The following is a 27,663-nucleotide window of genomic DNA, read 5'->3' as shown; positions in this document are numbered from 1 at the left end:
CGAACCGAACCGAGCCGGGGCACCGTTCGGTCTCCTCTTGTCACTCGAGTTGCCACTTTCGATTTTTCATACCTCGCTCTATCTCTATCTCTATCTCCCCTGGGCAGTGCTCCGCTGTGGCAATAATTGTGAGTGGACCTGGTCATTTATGGCGTTTACCTCTTTGTCCCCATTTGCTTGTACTTTTGCACGTGTTCAGCCCACAAAAGGGAAACAGAGCGGGAGGGAGGACGGACAAAGAGACGGAGAGAGCAACAGGGAAATACGGAAAATATGCTTCGTAATTGTGTGCTTCCCATTTTTTGTGTGTCAGCAGAAATGTTTTTGGGTTTTGTGGGGTTCCCTTTCCAAACGGTCAGCCCGGGAAATTCATTTTTCCCCAAAGTGATTTTCCGCTCCTCTTCAATGACAGAATAAACATAAATTAATCATTCGATTGCTGGTAGGGCATACGGAAAGGTGAATTAATATTCTGGGTCTTTGGTGGTGGGGGTTCTGGTTCTGTCGTTTTTTGGGATTTTGATTGTTTCTGCACTTCGTTTCCGGTAGCACGAATCGAGAGATACAATTTCCATTAAAAAAGAAGAAAAAGTGTCCGAAACTCTGGGGAATTAAAAAAACCAAAACCAGTAAAGGAGTACTCCGTTTTAGATACTCTTAAAGTGATAAAATCAATAAATAATCTTCTAGTGTCAAAGGAAAATGTTAACTTCTAATTATAGTTCAATTAAACCCATTTTTAAATGTAAATATTATTGAATTTTTAGCCATAAATAAACGAAATGTAAATCATGAACAGATCTCAAGACGATAATCCCTTGTGGGGCTTAGTTGAACGACCGGGCACAATGGGCCATAACTGAAACCATTAAATGTGTATTTAAATCCACTCATTGCCCAATCCGTTTGATGATGCAATAATACCTAGTACTACAGACAGGCAGACATCATCAGCAGCAGCAGCAGCAGCAAAAACCAAGAAAATCAACAGCAACAGCACCTCAGCATCAGCTACCAGCCATCTCTATCTCTATCTCCATCTCCATCGCCATCGACATCTGACATACTGAGGGCCGAGCATTCAAGCATCCAAGTCTCCAGCTTCATCTTCATCTCCGTCATCTCCCCCATTCATTGTTCGGGGGGTGGGGGGCCCAGTCTGACGCATAGTTCAAGTGGCACTGGCACAAATCATCTTTGCAGAAACAACAAAAAATATACATCGCATCGTCTGGGGCTCCACTTGGAGCTAGACAACATCGGAGGCAGCTTTGACATGATGTGGTCAAAACAATTTGCGCTTCTTGCTGATTGTTTCTTTATAGATTTTTTTCTAGGAAAATTCGAAAAAGACAATAAAATAAAATAAAATACAATTGTTGAGGTGCCTTCGGGGTTGAGAAATCAGCCTACAATATATATAAATCAATCTTTCCATCGCTACCTACTGGTACATTGTTTTATTTGCAAATATCTCCCTTATATGCATCTATTTAAATATAAATGAAAATATACTCTTTAATGGGCAGTCTTTATTGTTTAACTTTATTGTTTTACTGAAATGAAATTATTATGACCAGCTTATCGTTTGTTCTGGTGCTTTTTATTGCACAATTTTTTAAATCGAGAATCCCGTCTTGGACAGTTGAACCATCGATATTCTCCACTAAAGAACCAAGAAAATTCCATCAGTAATCCACATATATGGGTATATCTTCTCCATCTTTGGGAGCGTAGAAGTTTATCAATTGTTTTTAGAATTATTTGCTATTCAGTGCTTGTTAACAAACGATTCCATGGCCATTTGTTTCAGTTGGCTGAAGCACGCTGCCAAAACACCCCTGCAACAGACAGCGCCCACAGACACGTTGTCTTGCCCGATGATGCCTCAAGTTCAAGATACAAAACCTTTGAGGCGGACAAAACAATCTGGCGTGTGAGTGAGTGAGTGAGCGAGTGAGTGTGTGGCTGGTACATTGTGCATTGTTTTGGGCCGGGGCAACTAAACATTTTTTTCCCGAACTTCCGCGTCTCTGGACAAGTTACATAGTCCGTACTCTCTGCACGGCACAGAGATACATCGGTGGCAACCTTCACACAGGTGCAAGTGCCTAAGGGGGAGGAGGAGGAGGAGGTGGCATTGTCTTGGAGCTGGGATTGCGTTTCTTCTCTTAGTTTTTTCTCTCAGCGCGTATCACACACTTCATTAATTTTGTTTCGCTTTTCATTGCTGTCGGTAATTATGGTTACAGTTATGCTTGTGTATCTCACAGATACACACACACACACACACACACACAATATCGCCGAGTTTCACTTTTTTCTGAAGTCTTCTTTTCAATATTGCAAAATTGCATGCTGCACTTGAAAAAACGTTGCCACGCGTGAAGAGCTTGGCATCTGAGGCCTGTAGTCCAGTGTATCTGCCAGATACAATATTTGTACAACAGCCGCCAACAGTTTGTTGCCACTTAATGCCGCCGCTGCTTCTGTCTTGTGATTTGTAACGCTCCGTTAACATAATACTCGCAGCCAACGAAATCATTAAATCAATTAATGGTCCACGAACAACAACAAAACCTGCAAATTAGAAACCAAAAACTCAAAGCCCAAAGCCCAAACCAGATTGAACGGATGGCATTAACTTGATAATGATTCAAATTTTATTTGGAAAACACTTTGGATATCCCCAAACTAAAGGATGACCTTGAGAAGTAAAATCTCTGAACCAAACAATTGGGAAAAGATTCTAAAAAAGATTTGGAGTGCTTCAAGTGCTGGCCGAATTATGGCCTGAATAAATATTTATATTCTGAGAGAGAATAACCATTAAAACCAGGTGGGATTAGTATCTGTAGATTGGATATAACAATGCAACACATTGTATCTATCGAATATCGAATGAACTTGCTTCCTCCCAGGAAGTACAGTACAAGCCATTAATGTACAACGAGCCGTACCCAACACGGAAAATTGTTAAAACCAATCTGTAATGAATTATGATTATTTTATGCCCGCCCCGTTCCCCCAACGGCAGCGCCAACATAATTCCCTATAATAACAATTATCGAGTGGCAGGATGGCGTGTGCTGAAAGGTGCCACAGATGATGGCGGATGACAAGTTCAATGGCATGGCGTATGAGCAGCTTGCATTGTTTGCATTTGCATTCGGCATTGGAATGGAGCTCTCGTTTTAATTAGCCCTGCAATTACACATACGACATGGTGTACGCTGAGCTTGAATCTGCATAATTTCCTTTTGAATTGCATGGAAAGTTTGCCAATTAAAACTGTATGCCGACTTATGACTACTAAACAAATTAAGAAGCTCATTATTTTTAATTTAGCTAAGAGAAATATGGGGAACGGCAAGCATTGAAAAGTGAAACCACAACGTACAATCTTGGGTACACAGATCTCCGGATAATAAATGATGATTTTTTATGAAATTCAATACATAGTTTCATAGGGAGTTAGCCAGAATGGTACTAATACCTACTACTGCTCTCTGTTGGACTGTTTTTCCTTAAACAAGACAGTCTTTTTGGAAGAATCTATTCGAAATTCAAAGTTTGGACCCTCCCTATTTCCCTTCTAGGTACCAAGAATTTTCCTGTGACTGATACATTTTTGTTAAACTGAGAAACTGTGTAAATACATGAAACGAATGGTTCGGAGCTAGATAGACAAAGTAGACTACTTGTCATTAGGTAGAATCAGGATAAACGATGTTCAGGAACATAATTTTACCTAAACACAGGCACATATAACAACTGAGTACAATGTCCGCTCAGTACTGGCTTAATTTCCATCTGTTTTCTCTGTGATCTTCATTCTTTTGTTGTTGAAACTCAACTACGACTCCCTGCTTCCGTTTCTTGCTCTACCCACGGATTTGTTCTACGTTTAGTTAACCAAATACCCTGTTTGATTTCCAAAGTGTTATAATTAGTTTGGTTTCTAGGTTTCACATTTGGCGATGTAATTAACACGCTGATGGCCAATCGTCCAAGTTGCTGGGCGGCTTAAATCCGCTCAAGGCTGTTGCCATTTGGCAAGCAATAATATTTAATCGTGATGTTTATTATTTGTTATTAACCCATTATGATCATTTCCTATGCGATGACAGCGACGAAAGGAAAACAGAGATTTTACTTTAAGCTATTGGTATTTCGGAATCGAAGCCAGATTTTCTATGGAGTGGCACATCGACGAGTATTCGGCGGCAGTTCCCTCCACTAATACGATTTTTTTTGCTTCGCCTCGAAAATAAATAAATAAATAAACAATCTTTTGATTTTTTTGTGTGATTTGTGTGATCGTCACCATTCATGATCATCATCATCATCGTCATCATCGTATTATTGATCTTGACAGAATCGCGAAAGTCTTAACACCTTCCGATGGAGTCATAGTTTTAATCTCTAGAACTGAATACATACCAGGAAATATCTTCTGCTTATGCAAATTCCCTTTTGCTTTGATTAGCACTTAAGAGCGGAATTTTAAACACTTCTCTGTGGTCAATTTTATGTCAAAGCGCTAATGGGAAAGCTGATCTTTAAATGGTTAGACATCGTTTTGAAACATATTGAGTAGACCATAGAATACATTAGGTTCAGAGCACTATAAGATTTTATTTGAGGGAAAGTCACTACAGAGTTTATAGTTAAAACAATAGTTTCTCAAAGGATTTTATCGCCTGGTGTCGAACCCAAAGGCCGAGGAGCCCCCACTTGAGTTTAGTATTCAGCAGAAGTTTCCGTCCTTCTCGAAGTCCTCGTTGAATAAAAATGTATTAATATTCCATTTGGGACTCCTCCACCCGTGCAGATTTTGCAATCACAGTTTGTGGCCTACAAAGTACCAAAGCGTATGATTTTGAGGCAATTAAAAAACTGGCCACGTCCATATATTGGGTTCTTGTGGCATTTGGAGGCTATCCACCTATGGATGGCTTGAATATGGATTGGTGGCCGCTCGCTCAGACACCGGGCACCGTTAAACGCACAAATATGGCTGCCAGACGAGGCTGATCGGGGAGGGGATAAAACAGAATATCAAAAGCCCCAAGAAAACTGCAGGCGAACATTCGCTTGATTTGCATGCAAGACACAACAATCAGAAAGAGAGAGAGAGGGCTTATCAGAGCGAACATGTTGGAGTGCGAGCGTGTTGCGACGTAAAAGAACACACGTCTGCGCAAAACGCACAGGTGTGCCTTTCCAAGGAGCATTCGTATAAGGTGAGGCCTTGTCGGAGAGCGATCATAACATAGTTGCCAATTTGTGGCAGGGTAGAGCCCATTTGTCGGGGTGTGTAAAAGAGCCATAAGTTTAATTACCGTCGAACCGAAATCGCATTAATTAACGACCAACTTGGACGACGAATTTTCTGTCGTCGCCTCTCTCGCAATGAGTTGTATAAATTAGACAGGCCGGCAATAATCCGTCTTTCTTATGGTCATTCTTGTTGCCACATGAGACGGCAGCAGCCGGAGCAATTGCGACAAGCCCCGCAATAGACTTGACAGCCGACTTGGCCCGATCGAATTGACCAATCTTCGGCTTGGTTTGGGGCTGGCTGCGGGTCGGGTCTCATTAGAGCACCGAACCGTTTGACATTTAAGTACGACGACCTCACGCATGCGCGCCTCGCATTGGGGGCCTCCGAGGAATCCATGCCCACAGGGCATACTTGTACGTTTTTTTTGGGGTTTCGGCCACAGCGCAGAGACCTTAGACCTTCTAAACATCGCCTATGGCCACCAGTCAATGCTCGTGCGCATACCCGATGGTCTTGTGTTGTGCACGCCCCAGGTCTCACTCTCCACAACAAATAATTACCCGAATTTTGTGTGCTCAAATCTGTGGCTTAAGTATTAGCCTCGCCAAAGCGCTCAAAACACTTTCGTTTAAGGCGAAAAACAAAATGAGCAACAAGAGAATTGTATAATCAACATTAGGCAGCGGCAATTGGCAATCATTTCTGGGTACAAATTAAAATTATATTACAACATTTTCTTAGACAACAACAAAAGCCCAGTGATTAGAGGAGACCAAATCGAAAATGCACTCAGCCATGGCAGGCGGCTGCAGCACCAGCCCAGCCCCCAGGTCCACATCCAGCCCCAGCTGAAGTCCAGCTCCAGCTCCAGCTCCAACTGCAACTGCAACTGCAACTCCAACGCTGTGCTATAACTGACCTGCCCAACAAAAAGAAGGCGTGCAAGAAAAAGACAGCACAATGTAACGAAACGAAACAAAATGAAACGAGACGAGACGAGACGGAGCGAACGCGGTCGAAAGTGAAAGTTTGTTGTTGCTCTTTCTTTCCGTTTACCGATAAACGGGGGCGCAGTCGCGACTCTGGTTGCCGCATTGGCAGCATCACGCGAATCGCAGACCGCGAATTCATTTGCCGCATCTAAATTAAATAATTTTGATTGCAGCGCCAGCAATCAAATGCAGATCTGTAAAAGGAAGCTGCGTGCAGCAAGGGATCGACTGGCTGATGACGATTCACAAGGATAAACATATAAGCAGGGATAGATCAGTAGTACTTACTTTATGGGTCCTACGGTTAGTCTTAGACCTTGTATTTATTCGGATAATATTCTTCAAATATGAGGAAATCATTGAGTAGTTGGTATCCTTTCCCTGGAATGAAGCACAAGGGTAGCCAAGAAAATACCATTATCATGCGCGGCTCCTTCAACTCTTAATCTGTATCAAAATAACATATCCTTTCCCTCTCCTATCCTTCTGTAGAATGCGGTCCTCCCCTCAGGCAGTTCATACCCTTGGATACCCTGCTCAAGGCCCGACATCAATCCCATGCCGTAGCAAATGGCCAAATGCGGCCAACCCGTTGACAACTTGCAACTTCCTGCAATGCGACAAAGCACAGACCAAACCCGTTGGCCCCAACTTCAAGTGGCATCTTCAGGCCACATCTCTGTCTGCATTCCCCCCCTTCTCTCTCTCTCTCTCTCTCTCTCTTGGATATGCTTTTTGTGCAGTCTCTTTCCATTTTGTGCTCATCCATTTTCACTGCCAATGGCTGATTAATCGGCACCCATTTGGGGCTCGCCTTGCCAATGGCTCGGATTATATAATCGATCTTTTGTTTAGAGTATCTGAAACTTAATTGAGTCTGACAAATTGATTAATGCTGGCTGGCAATGTGCAGCAGCTTCATTGCAAATGACCCACAAAGCAAGAAGAAATGCACTCCACGGTTTATGGGATTTCATCAGATTAACGATGTTCGCTGGATCAATTTACGATATGAACTTAATTAAAGCATTAGCTACTGTTAGTAAATGCATAATTTCGGTGAGGTTTCGAATTGATAAACACCGCGATAACCAGCAATCATTAGAGGGAACGTGGCTCCAGTTACGAAATACTCGTACAAATTAAATGTAATTTTATAAGATATTCTGTGAACGGTGATGAGTTATACAAATCCAAAAAAAAGCCCACATTTATAGCGAAGAAAGTTCACTTATAAGCATTATATTATAACCATTTATCTAACTTACTTTTACTTAATGAAAAGATCATTCGATTGCTCCCAATTAAAGCCACAATTCATGGGTGGAACTCACCTTGAATCAATAGAAAGCGGTGCTCTGATTTCACTATCCAGCCAACACACAAGACGCAGGCAAGCAGAATCGTGTGATATGAGGTCGAAGTCTAAGGCGTTTTCGATTCAATGGGCAACTAATTGACTGGCCTAAATGGATGCTTGACTTGGCCTGACTTGGCTCAATCATTTTGCCGCAAGCCAAACTTCAAACTGCACAAGACACGCACATGAAATTTTCCTCAAATGAATGCAAATTTGATGGCTAGCCTGCAAAATTTGCCAGAAATAAACGTTATTCTTTTGCATAAATATTTTTTGATTGCTCCTAGAAGCAACCCACTGCAAAGTGCAGCCCCACATCAAGAGCCAGCGTCGGCAAGAGCTCTTTCAAGCACTCTCCATCTAAAGCCAATTATCGAAACTGATTTCCAGCCTTGACCAACAATGCCGTCAACAGCATTTTATAAAAGTGCGTTTTCCGAATTGATCAACAAACAAAAACGAACATACAAAAAAAAATACTAAGCGCACTCAACTAAGCACAAAAAAATAATAATAATGTTGGACATGTGATAGTTGATTTTTTTCTGCTTTAATTTTTGTTTATGCGCTTGTTTTTCTGCCTCACGCATTTTATTTAGAAGGTGGTCTTGAAGAGTCATGGGCTGGGTGGCAAATGGTAGGGATTTTCCGCTGAACTGCTGTCAATTGTTGTCAATTGGAGAACCCAGGTCAGGCTCAAGTGGCTACTAAAGAGTTCCATTGCATACAGAGAGCCGCGATCTGGCTCTACGGTGGGCAGGTTTGGGGATTACCTGCAAAGTCCCTGGTATCCTTCATCGTGACCTGAATCTGCATACAGTAGAGGAGCGGATGGGAAGGCAGTATGCTCGCGGGACGCTTACTCCCCGCCAGGCCTTTGAGGCGATTGAAATGAATGCGTTTTGGCCAAAGCGATTGGCCAACTATAAAGTTCCCCTCCGAATATGAGAGTTTTAGTAAGATTTCGTTGCAGATTATTATATGATACGCCCACAAATGGCAAATCAGCAGTCTTTTTACTTGAATTATTTACCGCCGCCCGAAAGTATGCTACTAATTTTAATTATCTGGCTAGCATGCATATAAGATGAACATATATACATATATGTACATTCTTTCCATCTCCCGCAAGAAACAAGATTGGAACCATAAGAAACCAATTGGTAAATTCAGGCAAACATGGGATCATACAAGGGGGCGTGTCACAGTTAAAGAGTCAAATTTAAAGTCAACATAAGCCATAGACTTCTGTTATCACCATTTTCAACCCAGTACTCAAAGAGGGGTATGTACCTTCTGTACCTACCTATAAGACCTTCTAGGTCTATAACAATGGCCATTATAACCAACACAAAGGTGAAGATAAATGGGGAGGCGCCAAGCCAATAACCACTCCACCTTCCACAATCGTCTTGCAATGTCAGGCGTGACGCTCGTTTTATTTAGACAGGTGTTGGGATCTCCATCTCTCCATACTATGTATTTTCTTTTGGAAATATTCTAGGCCGAAACTAATCGCCAAGGCGCACTATAAATAGTCCAGACAGTCGAGCCAAGTGGCATCAAAAGCATTGAAATCACCAAACCAGCAGAATGAAAGCCGCTCTAGCCATATCCACACTCCTGGCGATCCTGGCCCTGGCCTGCGCCTTCCTCACTGGCAGCACCGGCAACAGCAACACAGGGGCCAAGGTCTGCGTGCTGAGAAACTGCAGCTGGAACTCCACGACCAATGCCTGCGGCCGCTACGGCAGCTCCAATCTGTGCACCCGCTTCAAGAACAGCTGCGTGCTGCGCTACCAGTCATGTGTCAGCTCCACCACCTACACTTCCGTCAGCCTCTCCAGGTGCTCGGGGATCAGCCTGAACAGTCGCGGAATCTGCGGCAGCTCATCCTCCTCCTCCTCCTCCTCCTCCAGCTCGACTTCGAATGTTGTTCCCATCATCATACGTCGAGGCTGAATCTTGTTAAGTGAATAAACTTTTTGAAAACCACAGAGAAACAAAAAACTGAACTCATTATGCAGCTCAAGGTTAAAATCTCTAAACTTCTTTCCGCGAGGGAGACGGAGAGATCTGTTAGCTCAGCTGGGAATCGTTTTAAATTCGAGTGGTAACTAGAGCAAAGTGTTTTCAACAAAACTTTTTTGCAAAAAAAATACAGATAAATTGTATAAAAGGCAAGAAGCTATTCTGTCAATTGTCATTCAGTTTAGTTCAAACAAAGGCCCCGCCATGAAAGCTTCCTGCTACTTGTTTATCATTCTGGGCCTGATGCTCCACCTGGCCCTGTCGAGCGGCAGCGGCAGCACCACCGAAGGGTTTGATCATCCTGAAAGCACTTCCTTGACCCGCGCTAAACAAAGTTCCCGCAGAACACAGACCTGCAGGAAGGAGGTCCAGAGTAGTTGCACATCCAAGACCAAAGCATGTGCCCGTCTGGGACGGGCCAACATCTGTCAGGCCTTCAAGAACGACTGCCAGCGCAGGATATCCAACTGCAACAGCAAGGGCCTGAGCATATGTGCGTGGAATCTGCGGAGTTTCGTGACTTTAATCTATAAATTTCCATTTCAGTCTATCGCAAAGTGAGTGCGAATCTCTGCAAAAATATGCCCTACGATAAGAAGCTCCCCTGTGGTAGTGGCAGCAACGCACTAAGCGGCAGCTCTGGTGCTACCAGCAACAACAACAACAATGGTAGCCAGATCAGACCTGGCGGAATAAAAGCCATTAAGGAATCTGGCTAATGCGAACTGATGTCCGTCTGCAAGACCTGTCCAGGAGTGGATCCTTCCGAGTACTACACAAATCTGACAATACGAGAAAATTCGACTGTCCATCATTTGGTATTGTCAGGGTATAGAAAATTATATCATATTCGAAAGTCTATCGAATATACATAGCTTTGATTACGCGTTAATCCTCATAAATATTTACAATTAAATAGACAAATAATCAACGTTATATTTTAATATCATTAGCAAAATAAACAAAACGTTCTCCAGTGATCCACTTATTTTGTTAATTATAATGGTGGTATATTCAGACAAATATAATGATTGTGTGAATCCTATATACGGTATAAGAATTACTCGAGAATAACGAAATCCTGAGCTGACGCGAAATATGTAGCCCAGATCCATTATTAAAATAAGAAATGATGTTTAAGAAAATGATGAACTTTACTTAAACCGAACCACTCCATATAACACAAAGATCTACATCTGTGCGAGAAGAAATCTTCTCAGCGGCCATGAATTTGATAACAAAATCCATACCATATCGAAATCGTAGGTTTTGTATGAATAATCCCCCTGGTATATGCATATATGTATGTCATCTGAATTATTTTATCTTATATACCGGACATTTGATACATATATACGATATTGCATTACAAAAGTAGATTTCCTATTTATATTTAAATTAATTTCTTCTTTTTTTTTCGAAAAATGTCGTCCAATGTGTACCAATAAATTTTCTCCGAGATTGGAAATTGTACAAATAAGGCTTTTTACATACATATGAAAATGTTTGCTTTTGAAAGGTCTATCTATTTTTATATAATGTGTTGGTCTTATTAAAAAGACGTTTTAATACATATATGTACATATGTATAGTATGTTTAAGTCAAAGTAAATTCTATTTAATTTATCTATTTTGTTGTATTAAAAAACCGATTATTTAATATAAATATCGGTGTGTTTCTATGACATTTTCCCCCGAGTGTAGCTATATTAAAAGGCTACGAGTATATTCAACATCGGGGAGACAGCTTGTATAGCTATAGTCCCACAATAATGTGCTTTCCGCAGGACATTCGCTATCAAGCTTCGATGTCATACTTTTGCAAAAATATTCGCACATATTGTGCGTTTTTTCAACTGCCTAAAAGTATAGTCAATATATTGTTCGATTCAAGAGTTGGTTAAATGTCTTCTTTGTTCTTTGCCATATTTCCTAAAATATATCCACTCCACTCACGTGACGTAGACCCCCCATCATCTCTTTCTTTTGCGCTCTCAAGTATTTACACAATTGGGCAAAGAATTTTCTAAATCAAATATGTGGTTAAACAATGGAGGAAGAAATATTATAATACACATCTTGCAAGGCCAGGCAAAGAAGCGTTCTTTAGGGGCTATAAAACCGAAGAGCTGCTCTGAAGGTTGAACCAAAAGCAAAAATCAATTGAAGAATGCGTCTCGCGTTGGCTCTTCTGGTGCTGATCGCCCTGATCGTGGTGGCCTCTCAGGCTCAAAACAAGCAGAGACGCTCACAGGCCAGGGCCTTGAGCCGTGCCACGCCTCGGCAGGCGCGGGCCAGGGCAAGCAGCAGTGTTAGGGCCGCCACCAGCAATGTGCGCCGGCGATCGGTGAGCGGACGTCGCGCCAGGGCAACAGGAAACACCCAAGGCAAATCGGTAATAATCATCAACGGCTCCAACGGCTCCAGCAGCAGCAGCAGCAGCAGTAGCAGCTCCACGCCCTCCTCCCGCTGTGTGAGCACCACCAGCAGCTGCCTTGCCACCTCCCACGTCTGCGGGCGGTGGAGCAGGACACGCCGGTGCCACCGGTTCAAGAACCGCTGCCTAATGGAGCGAGCCAATTGCCGGACAAGTGTCTCGAGTGAGTCTCAAGGAATACACCTATGCATGTCTTGTGTTTATCAATTCATCCCATAGGTTGGAATGTGGTCAATCTGGGCAATTGTACGAGTATTACGGTCAATCAGACGGGAACCTGCATCAGCACTTTCTCCTCATCTTCGTCCTCGTCTTCGAGCTCAGCGTCTACTGGTGGCTGGGCCAGCATTCTGTCGTCTATTTTGGGCTCCTCATCTTCGTCGTCGAGCATAACGCCCATAATTATAAGAACGGGTTAGACAGCCATATAGTAGGGAAGAAATAAATGACATAAAAAACCAACACTGAAGTGGAAAACGAAAGTAGTATCGATGGCTATCATTTTTGCATAGTTAATCTAAGTATTTAAAGCTCCTCTGTTGTGGATGAAGTATTTCATAGATATTAAATAATATATCCATGAAATACTTTTTTAATCACATAAGCGGATATACGATCTAGTAGTGGAGCCACCCTCTGTTTCCACCCTCTTTAGGGAGCGGAAATATTTGCTTAAATTATGAACATTTTTCAAACTTTCAACGCTTAAATTGTTCGAAAGCCACCCAGCTCCCAGCCGTGGGCGGTGTATGCACATATGAACGAGGGTATAGTGTTCTCTGGAATTCTAATTCACGTCCGCTTGCGTTTTGCAACAACAAAAAAGTGGCGAAAAATTGCAAACTAAAAAGCAAAAGCTCTATAAATTGTCTGCGTGACCATAACCATAATTTCCGCTTCCCCCCGTTTTCCCTCTATGCAAAAACTGCAATTTATGCGATTGCAATTAAAAAAGGACGAAGAGAACCGCTTTATAGCATACATCATGGCGATAGGATGAGAGCTACGTGCGAGAGGGTCGTAAAATGCCAAAAGAGTTGCAAAACCATTAAAAAACACGAATCCGAGCTCTGATCAGCGGCGTGATTGAATGACAAAGCCGGGAAGAGTATAGACAATAAATATGCAATTTTTTATCGATATATGTAGCTAAGGATAATTATTTATGGCACGATGGGATATATTTTCTAGCAAGTACCGGTTCCTCCGAGAGGGATAACCCCCACACATTTAGCCAGAGTAGGATCTATGACTCCAGTTTGGCCAAACACTGCAAGAAAAATGTCAGAGATTGTAGAAACATACTTTTTGCATCTTCACTATTTTTGACTATTTTATAATAATTTAAAATAATAGTTGCTAATTACCCGTTTTGCCCAGACACTTATCGATGCTGTACTGACACTCGTTGGGATAGTATTTACAGGTGGCGGTGGCGGTGGCTTGTACAACGACGCACACGGGCGTGGTCTTGGAACACAATTTCTTAGCGCTCCACACACAGAAGATGCCGCTGCGATTCGTAAGGAAGAGGCGTCCCTCTATCGGAGAGCTTAGGCTGAGGACCAGCAGGGAGCAGACGAGCAGAGCGAAGACCTTCATGGTGCTGCTTGATAGATGGATTGAAAGATTGATGTGCCGGGAACTGACTGCCCTGGACCCAAGCAGGCCACTCGATTTTATAGTAGCTACCTTTGCTGGCTCTTTGTTTAAGACAAATACGAGTATTTGCCCCGAATGAAAGTGAAATTCGAGTTTGTAAACTGGGCTATCATGCGGCCGAACTAAACTTTGCCAAAATCTAGCCACGGAAAAAGTCAGAGTCAATGTTTGTCCGAACAAACAGAAGGTGACAGTGCTCCGCAGTCATTTGGTTAATGAGCTAATGAATAAATAACAATTGATTGTGCTGGGACCACATTTGTATGGTTTGGTCAAGTGGGTTCCGGTTCAATTGGACAGGAGTTCAGAGTGGGAGGCCGTTCTGGAAATATCATCAAATGTAACTGGAAATGGGCATAAAATGAATTTACGCCCTTAATTTGGTATACTATCATAGCATTTGATTATGCTTAAAAATTTAACAGATAGATGGACACAAAACTTAGGATCGTTTGGTTTACAATACTATGTTCGATTTTTTTTTAAATATATATTTATATATATAATTTTTCATGTTGTACCTTTGGTCGATTATTCGACTAGATTTATTATATTTAGTCAACATTTTCAGATTTTCATTAGTAATATTCATCGACAAGGCTCTGTTATAAAAATTAACGAATTATGTACAGTGCTGTGGAGCAATGTTGAGTGGTACAAATAGTGAGGCGAAATCGTGTCTGCTGGAGAGGAGTCGTTTAGTCAAGTGAAGTGAGGATGTAAGAACAATTGTGAGTACTCTTCTCTCTCTCTCTATATTTTGGAATACTTCAGGGCCATCAGTCGCCGTACTCTGTCCGTCCATCATGTCATGTGGGGGGCCAGTGCCAGTCCCTTGGATACCATTTCCTCATTTCCCCACCCAAAACTCGAGTATGTCTCGGCAAAATTTCATGTCAGTTCTGCGTTGGCATGTCATGTCATGGGCTCATTTCGCTGCATTTGCATGTAAAACTGTAAATGTTCCGCCCCTGTGTGTGCGAGTGCTATTTCTTCGAAAGAAACCAACGACACGAGTACATTTCCTCCTTAATTCAGTCGGACTTGGACTCGTAAACAGGTGTGGCTATTCCTACGACAGTAAAATATCGTCCCGTTATGGCGCCTTTCGTAGGGTATTCAGCATTCGTTTTCTTCCATTGCTCTGCTTCACGCTCTCGTTCATTGCTGTTTGTTGTTGTTTCCCGACTGCTTGCTTTCCCTTGTTTTACTTTTTTATCGCACCTTTGCAACCTCAGGTCGAGCCCAGCCCCAGCCCCACCCCCTCTCTGCCTCTCTACCTCTCTGCCTCTCTCTGACAAGGATGAAGGCGATAAAGTGCGGGGCGTTTCGGCTTCGCTTGCGTTTCGTGTTGTTGTTCTTAAAATATTTTTTCCAATTGCATTTCGCATGCCATGGCATGTTCGCCTTGTCATTTCGCTCGCTCGCACAAAAGTATGTAACGGCTGTAACGAGTCTGTAGTCTGTAGCTTTTAATTATTTGTTGTATTCGCGGTACAAAATAAAAGCTTACGGCAGAGAGGGACTCTCTTCCCGAAATGCCATAACTGACGCTGTGTTGAGGTGTAGCTCGTTTGGCCAGTACTTAACAGTAAAAAGAAAAAAATTAACGATGAGAACGGCCGCGCGAGCAAGAAAGACTGAGCGTTGGTTCTCTTTGTGGAACTCGAAGCTTAAGCTTTGCACGAAAAATCAGAGAGAGAGGGAGAGAGGGAGAGGGAGAGTGAGCAAAGCTCGCTTCGTTAATTAGTGGAACTTTTGATCGGATTGCATGTCATACGACATGCTTATCGCGGGTTGCTGTTGCTGCTGTTGCACCTGGTGCACATTGAGTGCAGGGCTATATTTCGTGTATAACGTTTCTGACCCGTTACAAATGGGAGCTACCCAAAAATTGGAGCAAGTACTTGGTTTTATAACCTTAAATATACCCACTGACTGTGTTTATAAGCATGGAACGGGACTTTTTTTATAATATTCATGAATGTAAAGCAATTTTTTCCCCTAATAAAACTGCAAAATGCAAATACCATAAAATGTTCATTTTTTAATATAATTATAGTAATCTCTGCCCCAAGGCAAGACCCCGCGCTCTCCCATTTTCCCCCTCGCTGTTTTCCCCTTTTCACTTTGTTTTCCGAGCTGCCTTTTCACTGCAGTTGTTTGCTAATTATTTTTCATTTTCATTTAACTTTCGCCCGCCTTGTTTTCCAAGTATTTTTCCCTTTCCCTTTCTGGTTCTGGTTCTGGTTCTCCTTTTTCTTTCGCTCCTGCTTCTGCTGCTTTCTTGTTTAATGCGCTTTCTGACATGGCGCTGACATTTTGCGCTGTTGTCTTCTTGCTTTTGCTTCTTTGTTTTTTCTTTGTTTTCTATTAATAAGCTTAGCACTGCAGTTGTATTTGTTGTTGCATGTCTTCGGTGACATTTCCCCCCACTCGGACCCGCACTTTTCCTAGTGCTGCATTATGCATGGGTCTTGTTTGTCACGCTAATTGAATAATAATTCTATAATATATGAGTGTTTGAGTGGATGGTTGATGCTGTCCTTTTAATGGAAAAAGAGTACATAGAAAAATTTCATAGCATACTTTTGTGAGCACGGAAAACCAGAGTCGAATTACCCAAGATCACATGCCCAGGAGAAATTTATCATAAGACGCCCATGCAATAGCTCTTTTGACTGTACCTTTAACCCATTCGTAACCTTCTGATGTCAATCAGCCCGTCATCGGCGGAGTCAAAGAACTGTCCTGTCGCGGGCGAAAAACAAATAAATCAAACAGCAGACACACTTTTCTCCATAGGTAGATTCTGTTTTGTCATTTACAGCAATAAAACTCATATTATTTTTAGCTTTGAGGGAGGCGCCTATTGGGCACATGTCCCAGTAAAATATGTACGCCCACATTTACTACCAGCACGAACACGAGCCCCCAGGCCCCCAAACCAGCTACGAAACATCGACAGTCAACAAAAGTCTTTACGGCCGAGGCAGAAGCAGAGGCAGAGTCAAAGCCGTTCCCGCCTGGGCACCGGTTCCAATTTCCTGTCAATACATTCCGAATGGATCCCACCTAGAGCCCCACATATACACATGCATATATGTACGTATACATATGTACGTATGTACGTGCACAAGTATATACAAGTATATCCTGTTCTGTGAAGTTCCGTGTCAGCTGCGCGTCCGCAAAAACCGATTTTCGGATAACAAAAAAAAACAAAGAGAAATAATAATAATAACACTAAAAGGGAAAAGCAGGGAAAATAAGGAAAACCGGCGCCTGACACATACAAAACATTTGTTTGTTATACAGACTAAATGGATGTGAGTGGGATGAATGGGTCGATGGAGTGGATGGTGTCGTCGGAGGGCCTGGTATCCACTCCAGCTCCCACTCCCCTCGAACAGTGTTTTCTGCGTCGCACTCACGAATTATCGATAAAACATGCTCCACGATGGCAGGGTGTGAAGGAAGCAAAAGGCAGGCGGCAGAACTGGCAGGGAAACTCTGCCTCATTACGCCCCCAACGTGCATGTAAGTGAATAAAGGAGAGCGGGGAGGCTGACTGAAAATTGAAAACGAAAGCGAGCCCAAAAATACTTACAGTTATCTCCACTTCTTTTGCCTGTTTTTCGCCCCTTCGTCTTCCTCTTCTACTGCCTCATAGTCCCTCCTCTTCATCTGTTTTCTATTAATTTTTATAGGAAATTCTCAGTCTTCATTCCTCTTTAATTTGTAGCACACTTCAACCATTTATTTTGTATCTTCTTGCCACTCATTTAGCTCTTTCCTCTGCCTTCTTCTGCTTTCAATTACTTATCGCTATTCTTTGGTTCAATTTATTTGCATTTTCTCCGATACATTTGCGAGCAAAATCAAATTATTGCATGTGTCACAAACTTTCAGTTGATTCCTGGGATGGCTCCCCAAACACGGCCAAACAGCACAAAATATCCAACTGAAATATATCTACGACTATCGACCTTATAACTAGATGTATTACAAGACATTTTGCCTTTAAGCCCCACCCACGGTTTGGTCATAAAAAAGTTTTCCATTCGTCTTTGTTGTAGTTTCATTTTGGGTTTCGGGTTAAACGGTTTGTCGAAAGTTCCCAATTTTCTCGATTTTTTCTCTTTTCGTGTTATACGAGTTTGAACATGATTTACATGCAATGGTAAGGTCTGTGAAAATGAAACTTTGATGAGCTATTACTCATATTGACAAGAACCCTCATTTGTCTAGGATGATTGGGGAATAGATGGCGGGACACGACCTCGCCCGCATCGCGTATACGCAATGTGGCTGCTGTCAGACAGTTGAGTGGAAAAGTTTGTGGTCGTAGATTGGGATGCCTTTTTGGGGGTTCACATAACATAATGGAAAGCCACTTTGCTCTAGAAATATATTGCAAATTAAAATTATTTGAGTTTTCTTTTAATACTTTTATTGCATTCTTTATTAAATAGGCAACTTTTGGGCAGCTATTAAAGCCCCATTTCCAGCGACTAATCGTAAGCAATAAATCTGGAGAATATGCTTAATTGAGCATAGAAATAGAGATTTAATAATAATTATTTTCATATTAAGGAATTAATCATTTCCTCCTACTGACTGCTGTTTGTATCTTCTACACGGCTTGGCTAGTGTAGATGCTTGTTCAGTTTACTGCACAAAAGTTCAAATAACACGAGAACAAAGTGCCTTGGGTGGATTGCCACTTGGGTACTTAAGTTGCTACTGCTATAACAGCCCCAGCCCTCTGATACCTACTGCCTTGATGTGGTCCGAAGGGCCGTTCAATCAAGTGCTTTGGGGATGAACAGCACAACAGTAATAGTAGTAATATCAGTAAGCCAGTGATGTGATTTCTATCAAATCTTATTGTGTATGTGATCAACTATATGAGACTATAATGAAGCACTTGCTAAATATCTATTTTCGATAGAAACAGACGGTCTGACAAATAGTACTCTATGATTCGGAGGTGTTTCCTTCTCTGCTGCGCAAACTTCTGCACAAATTGATAGCTTGAAATCTACTACATCACATCTCGGATATCTGCTCAAATATAAGTCGAAAAACTGGTCGTTTTCTTTCGATTATCACCTCAAACCAAAGAGGCTTTAGGCTGTTTCATTTGTTCCTTCCCATTTCAATTGAATTGTAAAAAAAGTATGGCCACATTGATTAAAGAAAAAGTACCTGTAAAAACAAACAACTTCACCAAATCGTTGCATACAATTGGTGGCCAAGGCCTCGGTCCTTTCTTTTAAATATGAATTTCAGAGAAACAATAGTAGCTACAGGAAAAGTCAATTCAAGATTGTGTGGAAGGAAGGGGAAATGTGCGAACCGAATGGTGTGGGGGGGGGGAGGGTGGTGTGGGATGTAGCACATGCGACACGTCAACAGTCAATTTTCTAATGAAATTTTCATTGTAATAAAGCACGAGACGGAACAGATCCAACGCGTGGGGGGTAGGGGGGGTAGGCGTAGGCGTGGGTGGTGGGAGTCTGGGTAGACGGTGCCACGCCCATGCTTAAGTATTCATTGGAAACACAGTGTTGCTCCCCCATTCACTGCCTTCCTCTCTGTCTCTTCTCTCTCTCTCTCTCTCTTGCTTGTTCTCTTTCCTTCAAAGTCAGATACAGCCCGGACAGCAACCGAAATTTCTGTGTAGGGATAAGGATTGCTGGCAGTGTATGTGTGTGTTTTTGGTTCCACTCTCTAACTGACTCTCTCCCACTCCCACTCCCGCTCCCGCTCCCACACCCACTGCCGCTCTCTTCTGGCGAAGTGCCTCCCCAATACAGAGTCCAACATGACCTACATTTTCGGGTCCTGGGGCCGCTGTAGCTTAGCAACTTCTGGGCCTGGGCCTGGGCCTGGGCCTGGACCAGGGCACATGCACACTGGGACTGGTTCTGGGAAGCAGCCGCTCTATTCCGCAACGCGAAGTAGCAAAGGGGCAAGGAACCAGTCCAGAAGGCACGCAGCACGCATAGGCAAGTGGATGGCACCTTCCTCCCTTCCTGCCTGTTTCCCCTATTCCTTTCTTCTTTATACACCCCATTCAGGCCTTATAAAAATTGTTTTCGGTTGCTTATTGGCAACAAATTTGCGTGCCTTGCATACAGAGCGTGAGGCAGAGAAAAAGAGACTAAGCAAACACAGAGCAACCTGATAAAGGTCTCTCCCACAGCGACTTCATTAGAAAGTTTCGCAAAAGCAAAATTTACAAAAGAAAAATATAAAAAAAGAAACCGAATCCTGTAGGCGTTAAATGCAGCACACAAAAAGAATTTATTAACTTGTCGGAGAGATTTTCGGTAAGATTTTCAGGGGGTGCTGGGGTTGGTTAACCACCAACAGCTGAATTTTTTCGCAGTCTCATCAATCACTCGGCCAGGACATTTGGTGTTTGGCCTAAATTAAATAGCCGAGGTACGGGTAAGGCCAGGAGGTAATAGCTGGATGACAAGCAGCTGGGAAGTGGCCCAAAGGAGAGGGGAGAAGGAGAGGAGTGAGGGCCCAGGAAGTAACATTGAACACGACCCCGGTGCACGTGCGGGCATTTTGCCATTTATTGTTGACTTTGGTCAAACAGAAACGTATACAAAATATAACAAAAATATATAGAAAGATAATATTTGAAGATGATCCTAGCTGACTGATAGCCAGCACGTGCCCGGGGTCAAGTGAAACAAAATATTTTCCTTCCTTTTCACAATTAATGGACAGTAGTCTGCGCCTACCATTAGCCGAAGCAGTACGTGACAGCAGTCTAGGAATTCTAAAAATAATCCACCAATTGCCTAGCTAGATCCCCAAGGTGTAGTGTAAGCTGATTTAAAGGTATTGAAAGAGAAATCAATCATAGATATTACCCCGATAGATTTTCATTTCCTTCGCCATGGATCCTCCTCACTCACTTAATATTTACCATGACATCATGGGTCGCTAGTTAATAGATCAGACAACTTTTATAATATCATAAAAGTCGTAAAGAGACAGGCCAAGAAGGATCGAAAGACTCTACAAGCGTGGAGCAAGGCCCACTTTATTAGCCAAGAGTTGACTCTTCGCGGAGCGCCTAACGTCATTTTCTGTGTCGCTCCATTCACAGTTCAAGGAATTCAAATTACAGAGAAGGCTGGGAGTCAAATCAAACGGAAGAAAGGCTGAGTAGAAGCCAAAAGTTTTTGAGACAACTTGAGCGTGGCACCCAGCGGCAGGTTCCTTCCAACGGTAACGACTCGAAGTACATGCTAGACTGCCCCGACTGCACAGACTCACAAACTAAGGCCAGAAGAGGGACATTCCCGTGCAAAGTGTACTGTCACTGGCGGAACGGAAACGAGCCAGGAAACAAAACGAAGAAAAAAACCATGAAAAATTCAACAGAAACTTGTCCAGAAATCGGCCGAGTTAGTTCGTTGGAGCGTTTGGGTGTGACTTCATTATCAACTGAGAACATTTCCCTCAGCTGAGGTCTTTTCTAGGGGGGGGGGGGGGAAGTGCTGTGACTAATGTATCCTGGCAACAGCGAAACTCAATTGTCGGAAGAAAGCCGGAACAGATCCCCCACTAACATCACATGAATTCCATAAAGTTCCCTCAACTGTTCTCAAAAGAACAGGAACTAATCCACCTTTACCCACCTAAACAGTATACTACATATATATACATAGGTATGTATGTACTACGAGTATCATCTTTTGCCGCCTGACTCAAGGGAAGCCTCATGGGGATATCTTAAGTTTCCGTTCGCAAAATAACCAGAGTGACCTTCCTATTGCCAGACCAAGCATTATAATAACACTTTCGAAAGGGTTCTCTATGGGGTTTCATGCGGACCATCCTCTTACCCACCATTAAAACAGTCGCCAAGCACCGTTAGCCTGCCGTTTCTCGTTTCTTGTTTCTCGTTTCCCTTTCCTTATGCCCATTGTTCCATGCCATTCCCGTTCTCCCTCTCCCTCTTTCAGTATCTAACACTATCTCGTCCGCCCGCTGCTGGATACGTGCATACATACACATACATATACCCTAAAGTAATCTTCCAAGGCAAAAGTAAACCACAAACAAATTTATAGCTGCAATGCGGCCAGGCCAAGCATAACGGGGAAACATTTCTGTGAAATTTGCACTCACTGTCGTAGATAGTCATGAAGGAGCCGAGCCAGCGAAAAGAAGAAGAAGCAAAAGTCAAGTAAGGACTATGAAAATATATAACAATAAGCAGCAAAAGCTGTGAAATGCTGCCAAGGCAACGGCAACGGCCACGGCAGCGGCAGCGTCGTGTCCTCGTCGCTGGTTCATACCGAAGCCAGCAGACAGCTCGAAACGGTACAATGTGGGCCACTGCTCAGTGAGAGAGAGCCTCAAAGAGAGCACTTAAAAGAGAGCTACGGTTTTCGGCTGTTCCTTTTGGGCTGCACATTCCTTGGCTTTGCAGTACCGATAGAGGTTGTCGTTGTTCTGCTGTGGCGCTTTGCATGGCCATTTGTTACGTATGTGGAGCAACAGAAGCAGCAGCAGCAGCGGCAGAGCAACAAATCTGCTGCACACTCTCTGCTGCGCTGTTGTTCTCTTTCGCCTCACTCTCTCCCTGAGCTGTTTATGCGTCATTTTTTTTAGGTTCTCTGCTTTAACTGGCTCTCTCTCTCTCTCTTTCGGTCCCTTGGGTGGTTCGTCTATCGCTCAATGCTTTTCTTACCATCTTTAGCAAACAAAAAAATATTATTTCTTGCTCAGTTTTATTTCTTTCCTTTTCTGACATTTTATTTTATTTCCTTTTTTTGTTTCTTGTATTCCTGCGCTGGTTCGTCAGCATTGCAGCATTTTACTCAGACAAGCACATTTGCTGGGGTTGGCTTTCGGCAAATGCTCGCCATTCATTTTTGTCATCGCTGTCGCTGTCGCTATCGCTATCGTTGTTGGTGTTGGTATTGGTGCTGCCGCTGCCGCTGCCTCTGCCTCTGCCTGGAAGCTTTGGACTGCTGTTGTTGCTGCTGTCTGTTGTTTCTGTTTGCTGTTGTTGTGTATTCTTTTGCCCTCTCCAGATGCCGTCTCTTACTTGTTGCGCTGACGCCTGACGCAGCAGCTGTCATTGCGGTGGCTCTTCGCCCTGGGAAATGGTTTTAGTGGAATAATGGTGGAGGTGTGCATGGAAATGGAAATGGAAATGGAAGTGGCAATGGGAATGGGCCATGGGCCATGGGCCATGGGAAGTGGGTAAGGAAATGGAAATGAAATGTGTTTAACAAGGACGGACGCTGTGGAAGTTCTTTTGCCGATGAACGGGATCGATTGCGGTCTCAGTGGGCCCCGGGATTGGGGGAGTTGGATGAGAGATGAAGAATTACCTTCTCACTTTTAGAGTGCAATTTTCGAGTATGAAATTTGCATTGAATGTTGTACAGCTTCAATGAATATTCAATATAGGGAATGGTATCAAGATATGTTTTTTTTTTAAGTAAATTTCATCATCGTCTGGTCTGATGAAAGTCTCCACTCCCCTACCGCATTTGCGTTTGTTTCATGGCCTTTTGGTTGCCCCCTCATCTGGTAGCTGCCCAACGCTCCCCCTACCTCTCTCTCTCTCTCTCTCTGTACTCTGTCCTTCAGAATTGGACTTCTTCTTTGGCTTTCATTCATGACGCGGCAGTTGACATAATGCGACATGGCCAAAACCACCTTCTTGACAGCATCATCCCTCCTCCCCCTGCCACTGCCTGGTGGAGAATTCTCCGCAGGCTGAAGGGGAGCCTCCCCGAATCAACCTCTTCCGTTTGCAGCAATGAATGGATAAACAAGTCAATCCCAGCGTTGCAGCGGTAACCAGGCAACAGTTTAAACCAAGTAAACAGGTCTTTTGTAATCAAACAAAAATTACCTGCTTGGCTCAGAACTGTAGTGGCTATGAGCAGAGACATACAACCGACTGATTACACCTAAGAACAGATCGACTCTCCCGAATACAGATAAAATGGGTGAGTTATAATGAAAGTTTTCCGATTGAAACGGCATACACATGTATGTATGTGTGTATATGTATACGGTATACCCAAACCAAAAACCATCCTTTAGAGGGAAGCGCTCTGCGTACCTTGAGAATTGAGTGCGTGCTGAAATTCCTCCAAGAAGCTATAGAGATCGTTAAGATCTCGGTGCTGTTGCCCAAGCTGTTTGCGGATCCGCCAAACCTGCGGCGGGTGCTCGAGGGCACCTCTTACGAGGAGATCCTGAAGCCAGTTGAGGATCTGTTGGAGAGTCATATGACCCAAAGCGGTTCAGAGCCCACCTTTCCCATCGACCACCAAACGATCAGGATACTCGATTACTTCCAGAAGAACTACCAGATCTACAAGTTCTTCCCCCAATTAATGCGCAACCTGAGCGACAGGGACCGCACCCTTATAGCCTCGTTAGCACTCCTCTTGGACATTGCCAAAGAGCACTTGTACCGATCATCCAAGAGCGAGATCAGCAAGGAGCGGATGCTCCATCAGATGTACCACAAGAACGAGGACATCCGGAAGAGGCTCCACAACGTACGACGGGATCTAACCAAGCGCCGCGTTATGGAGAAATGGAGGATGGCGGCCACAGCAATCTATCTGCTAAAGATCGAGAACGATCTGGCCTACAAGAAGTGGCAGAACAATGTCCGCATTCAGAATGAGATGTGAGTGATGGCCTTGTTTCTCCGCTCTTCGATCCTAATACTTTCTTCTTTGTGTCCTTTCTCGTTAGCACAAAATGCAGCCGCGCCATGCGCACAAACCACAGGAACAGCTTGGAGAAACAAAAGGAGCTGGAGGAGCAGCTGCAGATTGCCAGGGAGGCCTACGCAAAGCTCACTCAAAAGCATCTGCTTGAAGAGCAGGACGCTCGCAATGAAAAGTAAAAGATCCTGCCCCCATTCCCATTCTGCCCCCACCCTCACGACTCTTTCCGCCTCTCCTACAGGAACAAGCTGCTGTTGCAGCTTCAGAGCCTGGTGAAGAAGTACGACGCGAACATGGGGGACGTCATTCGGGAGAATCTGGTGCTCCAGGACCAGTATATGGTGGCAAAGAAGGAGCTCGATAAATTCATGGTCGTGTATCGGCGCGAGGAGGCAGTGTACAATGACATCGTTGTGCGGCGGGAGCAGGAGGAGCGCCGACGCCAACAGCAGCGCCTCGTCGTCTTCATGATGAATCGGGCGGCCTCGAAGATACAGAAATACTGGCGCAAGTGGCGCAAAGATCAGCGCAAGAAGAACAAGCGCCTAAAGAAGGCCAAAAAGGGCAAGGGCTAGGGAAATACATATATATTTTTGTTCATTAGTTTCGTTAGTTATAAAATTTATGCTCCGAAAATAAACGGGAAAAAGTGCCAGCCACAACGAATGAAAGACTTTCCATAAAGATCCATATGGGTGTGCATAGCATACTGTTTTGGGTTGACAATAAACTGGAGTTTCCCTGGCATTGATGGTTAAAAGGGCAACCTTACAAAACTTACAGCCAAAGCTTATCCAATTGGATTAAACAAATCCGAATTGCATTTGATCTTTCAACGAATTCCCATACGTTTTTTAAGGAAAAGGGCACGGTGCACGTGCACCCCAACATCGCTTGAGGGGCTTCCCCTTCGACAGCGACAATCGAAGGGAAAGAACTGGCTGTCTGTCCAAATGTTTACCCAACACGCACACACACACACACACGCGATGTGACAGAGCAGGAGACAGTGGGGGGGAGAGGGCTGCGACACAGACAGAGTACGAGCCGCAGCCGAAATTCATGTCTTACGGGGCAAACGAAAAATGGCGCAATGCTGTCGTCGCCAGCGCCAGCGTCAGCGTCAGCGTCGACGTTGTCGCCCTTTGACCCTGCCCCATGTTTGCTGCATTGTTACTTCATTTTCGTTTTCGTTACCCATTCGTCTCCTCCTCATCCACCTCCACCTCCACCTCCATTTGGCATGTCTAATTTTCGCAGAGGTTAACATACTTAACTTGTTGGCATGCGTTGCAAGGCTGCTGCTGTCGCTGTCGCTGTCGCTCTTGCGATTGCACCGAACGGCGCAACATTGCGACACTTTGCTGCGGCAAAAGAATATGTACCGCAGCTGGAAAATGCGCAAAATCGTTGCTCCCCATCCCAGTGGAATGGACACAAGTGTGTGCGCCCCTCACTATGTTTTCGCTCCACTGTGTGTGTGTGTGTGTGTAATTGTAATTGCAGATATCTGCTGCCTCTTCTGACCATCGCTATCGCTGACCAACGCTGAGCGCGGATTAGGTGGGTAATCTGAGAGCATTTTCCGTGAGACAACGACTGAATAATACGAAAGGAGCACTCGCTAAATAAATTTAAATCTGTGTGTAGAACTTGGGCTACCTCACTCAATCAAGTAGGCTCTTGGTTCCATCCAAATTCAACAATCCAGACAGACTCATTTTTTCTTGGCTTGAACCGAACAGAGGATCCAATCCAGGGCCATGTCCAACAAAGATATCCTGCCCATATACCCCTCGCGGGCCAACTCCGTGCTGATGAAGCTGCGCGTCCAGGCCGGGCAGCGCGGCATCAGTCTGCTGAAGCGGAAGCGGGACGCCATCGACCTGAAGCTGCGCGAGCTGCGCCGCAGCATGCACGCCAAGGAGAACCAGGTGGACGACCAAATGCGGGCGGCCATCTTCTCGCTGGCCAAGGCCAATCTACTGGGCACGGACTTCAAGCCGGTGATCGTGGCGGACAACAAGAGGGCCACGGCCGTGTTGCGCAAGACCCAGCAGAAGATCGTGGGCGTGCCGCTCAACTCCTTCGAGCTGGAGGCTGAGGAGCGAGGTGCCTTCCCGCTGGCTGGCCTCAGCTGCGGCGGAGTCCAGGTGCAGAAGGTGCGGACGCTGTACCTCGCTGCCCTCAAGGACTTGGTGGCGTATTGCTCCCTGGACTACATGGTGCGGATGCTGGCAGCAGCCTCGCGGCAAACTAACATGCGGGTGAACGCTCTGGAACACGTGGTGATCCCACAGCTGGTCCGGACCTACAACTACATCTGCGCCGAGCTGGAGGAGTTCGAGCGGGAGGACTTTTACCGCCTGAAGCGCTCCCAGGCGAAGCAGCTGGAGGCCAAAATCGCCTTCACAGAGCTGATCAAGACCAAAAACATGACGCCGGAGGAGCTTGAGATTTATCTTAAGAAAGGCGTCTATGTCCACCCAGTGGCCGATACGCACTTCGACCTGGACGACTTTGACGCGGAGGCGGTCAGAGACCGGCAGCGCCAGGCGCGACTGGAGAGGCACGAGAGGCGGCAGAGGGAGCGCCAGGAAGCCGAGAACCGGGGCGAGACGCTAGTTTCCACTTTCAGCTCCTTCGTCACCACCCACAGCATTGTGAACTTCCTGCAAAGAATATCGCACCCGCAACACCGGGATTCGGAGGGACACTCCATCTCGGCGGATAAAACCGAGCGACTGCTTCGATCAAGTCTACGCCTAAAAAGAAATGAATAAATTTCCCGTTTAACCCAGTCCTTCATGAATTAACCAACACCTGTTAAGAGTCCGCTAGATAATATATCCGCTGGATAGTATGTACATTCATATTTGAAAGAAATAGTTATCAAATGATCCATTAGACATGACGCTACACACCATTTTCCCCCTTCTCAACTGGTCACATTATTTTCTTATTAAATCCATCTAATGCAGGAATCCGCACGCATACTTACAGACATATATATATGCATGTTTGTTGCAAGTAACCACCGTTATACACGTGTACGTGAGAGGCGCACTTTGCTATGCACATAAGATAGGGCCCTGCCAGCGGTCGGCCTATCAGAATTTATAATATGTTTTTTGCATCAGGAACAATTATTT

The 27,663-nt window shown here is 44.2% G+C and overlaps 6 protein-coding genes across 7 annotated transcripts; 5 read left to right on the top strand and 1 right to left on the bottom strand.

Moving 5' to 3' along the window:
• The first annotated feature begins 9,195 nt into the window (after nt 1-9,195).
• On the top strand, nt 9,196-9,635 carry LOC4803678 (uncharacterized protein DDB_G0271670). The gene has a single exon (XM_001360319.4). The coding sequence runs from the start codon at nt 9,233-9,235 to the stop codon at nt 9,599-9,601; it is 369 nt and encodes a 122-aa protein (XP_001360356.3). The 5' UTR covers nt 9,196-9,232; the 3' UTR covers nt 9,602-9,635.
• A 212-nt stretch (nt 9,636-9,847) lies between these two features.
• On the top strand, nt 9,848-10,486 carry LOC26534076 (uncharacterized). 2 transcript variants are annotated; one of them, XM_015183787.2, is made up of 3 exons: nt 9,848-9,960; nt 10,015-10,163; nt 10,217-10,485. In XM_015183787.2, exons 1-3 carry the CDS (start codon nt 9,875-9,877, stop codon nt 10,387-10,389), a joined length of 408 nt encoding a protein of 135 aa, XP_015039273.2. In that variant the 5' UTR covers nt 9,848-9,874; the 3' UTR covers nt 10,390-10,485. The 2 variants fall into 2 exon arrangements, with proteins under 2 accessions (XP_015039273.2, XP_033234324.1); XM_033378433.1 differs by having other exon boundaries at nt 9,848-10,163; nt 10,217-10,486.
• Nucleotides 10,487-11,811: 1,325 nt separating this feature from the next.
• LOC4803677 (uncharacterized protein DDB_G0271670) lies at nt 11,812-12,566 on the top strand. The gene is made up of 2 exons (XM_001360318.4): nt 11,812-12,270; nt 12,327-12,566. Exons 1-2 carry the CDS (start codon nt 11,841-11,843, stop codon nt 12,524-12,526), a joined length of 630 nt encoding a protein of 209 aa, XP_001360355.4. The 5' UTR covers nt 11,812-11,840; the 3' UTR covers nt 12,527-12,566.
• A 900-nt stretch (nt 12,567-13,466) lies between these two features.
• On the bottom strand, nt 13,467-14,203 carry LOC6898183 (uncharacterized). Its single transcript, XM_002138218.3, has one exon. It carries the CDS (start codon nt 13,707-13,709, stop codon nt 13,467-13,469), a length of 243 nt encoding a protein of 80 aa, XP_002138254.1. The 5' UTR covers nt 13,710-14,203.
• A 9,422-nt stretch (nt 14,204-23,625) lies between these two features.
• Nucleotides 23,626-25,173, top strand: LOC6898182 (golgin subfamily A member 6-like protein 1). The gene is made up of 4 exons (XM_002138217.3): nt 23,626-23,773; nt 23,871-24,468; nt 24,537-24,686; nt 24,753-25,173. Exons 1-4 carry the CDS (start codon nt 23,770-23,772, stop codon nt 25,084-25,086), a joined length of 1,086 nt encoding a protein of 361 aa, XP_002138253.2. The 5' UTR covers nt 23,626-23,769; the 3' UTR covers nt 25,087-25,173.
• A 1,001-nt stretch (nt 25,174-26,174) lies between these two features.
• Vha36-2 (Vacuolar H[+] ATPase 36kD subunit 2) lies at nt 26,175-27,311 on the top strand. The gene has a single exon (XM_001360317.4). The coding sequence runs from the start codon at nt 26,275-26,277 to the stop codon at nt 27,292-27,294; it is 1,020 nt and encodes a 339-aa protein (XP_001360354.2). The 5' UTR covers nt 26,175-26,274; the 3' UTR covers nt 27,295-27,311.
• Nucleotides 27,312-27,663: the final 352 nt, after the last annotated feature.

This window comes from Drosophila pseudoobscura, chromosome 3 (assembly GCF_009870125.1).
Source record: "Drosophila pseudoobscura strain MV-25-SWS-2005 chromosome 3, UCI_Dpse_MV25, whole genome shotgun sequence".
NCBI classification, from domain to species: domain Eukaryota; kingdom Metazoa; phylum Arthropoda; class Insecta; order Diptera; family Drosophilidae; genus Drosophila; species Drosophila pseudoobscura.
The sequence above is the reverse complement of the archived record's forward strand: the minus strand, read 5'-3'. Positions and strand labels throughout refer to the sequence as shown.

Excerpts from the sequence above, each read along its gene's own strand:
- LOC6898183 (XM_002138218.3), bottom strand. The coding sequence starts at position 13,709 with ATGAAGGTCTTCGCTCTGCTCGTCTGCTCCCTGCTGGTCCTCAGCCTA.
- Vha36-2 (XM_001360317.4), top strand. The coding sequence starts at position 26,275 with ATGTCCAACAAAGATATCCTGCCCATATACCCCTCGCGGGCCAACTCC.
- LOC4803678 (XM_001360319.4), top strand. The coding sequence starts at position 9,233 with ATGAAAGCCGCTCTAGCCATATCCACACTCCTGGCGATCCTGGCCCTG.
- LOC26534076 (XM_033378433.1), top strand. The coding sequence starts at position 9,875 with ATGAAAGCTTCCTGCTACTTGTTTATCATTCTGGGCCTGATGCTCCAC. Across the intron at positions 10,164-10,216 it reads CAGCAAGGGCCTGAGCATAT|TCTATCGCAAAGTGAGTGCG; the intron begins GTGCGTGGAATC and ends TTTCCATTTCAG.
- LOC4803677 (XM_001360318.4), top strand. The coding sequence starts at position 11,841 with ATGCGTCTCGCGTTGGCTCTTCTGGTGCTGATCGCCCTGATCGTGGTG. Across the intron at positions 12,271-12,326 it reads TTGCCGGACAAGTGTCTCGA|GTTGGAATGTGGTCAATCTG; the intron begins GTGAGTCTCAAG and ends TTCATCCCATAG.
- LOC6898182 (XM_002138217.3), top strand. Across the intron at positions 24,469-24,536 it reads GTCCGCATTCAGAATGAGAT|CACAAAATGCAGCCGCGCCA; the intron begins GTGAGTGATGGC and ends CTTTCTCGTTAG. Across the intron at positions 24,687-24,752 it reads CAGGACGCTCGCAATGAAAA|GAACAAGCTGCTGTTGCAGC; the intron begins GTAAAAGATCCT and ends CCTCTCCTACAG.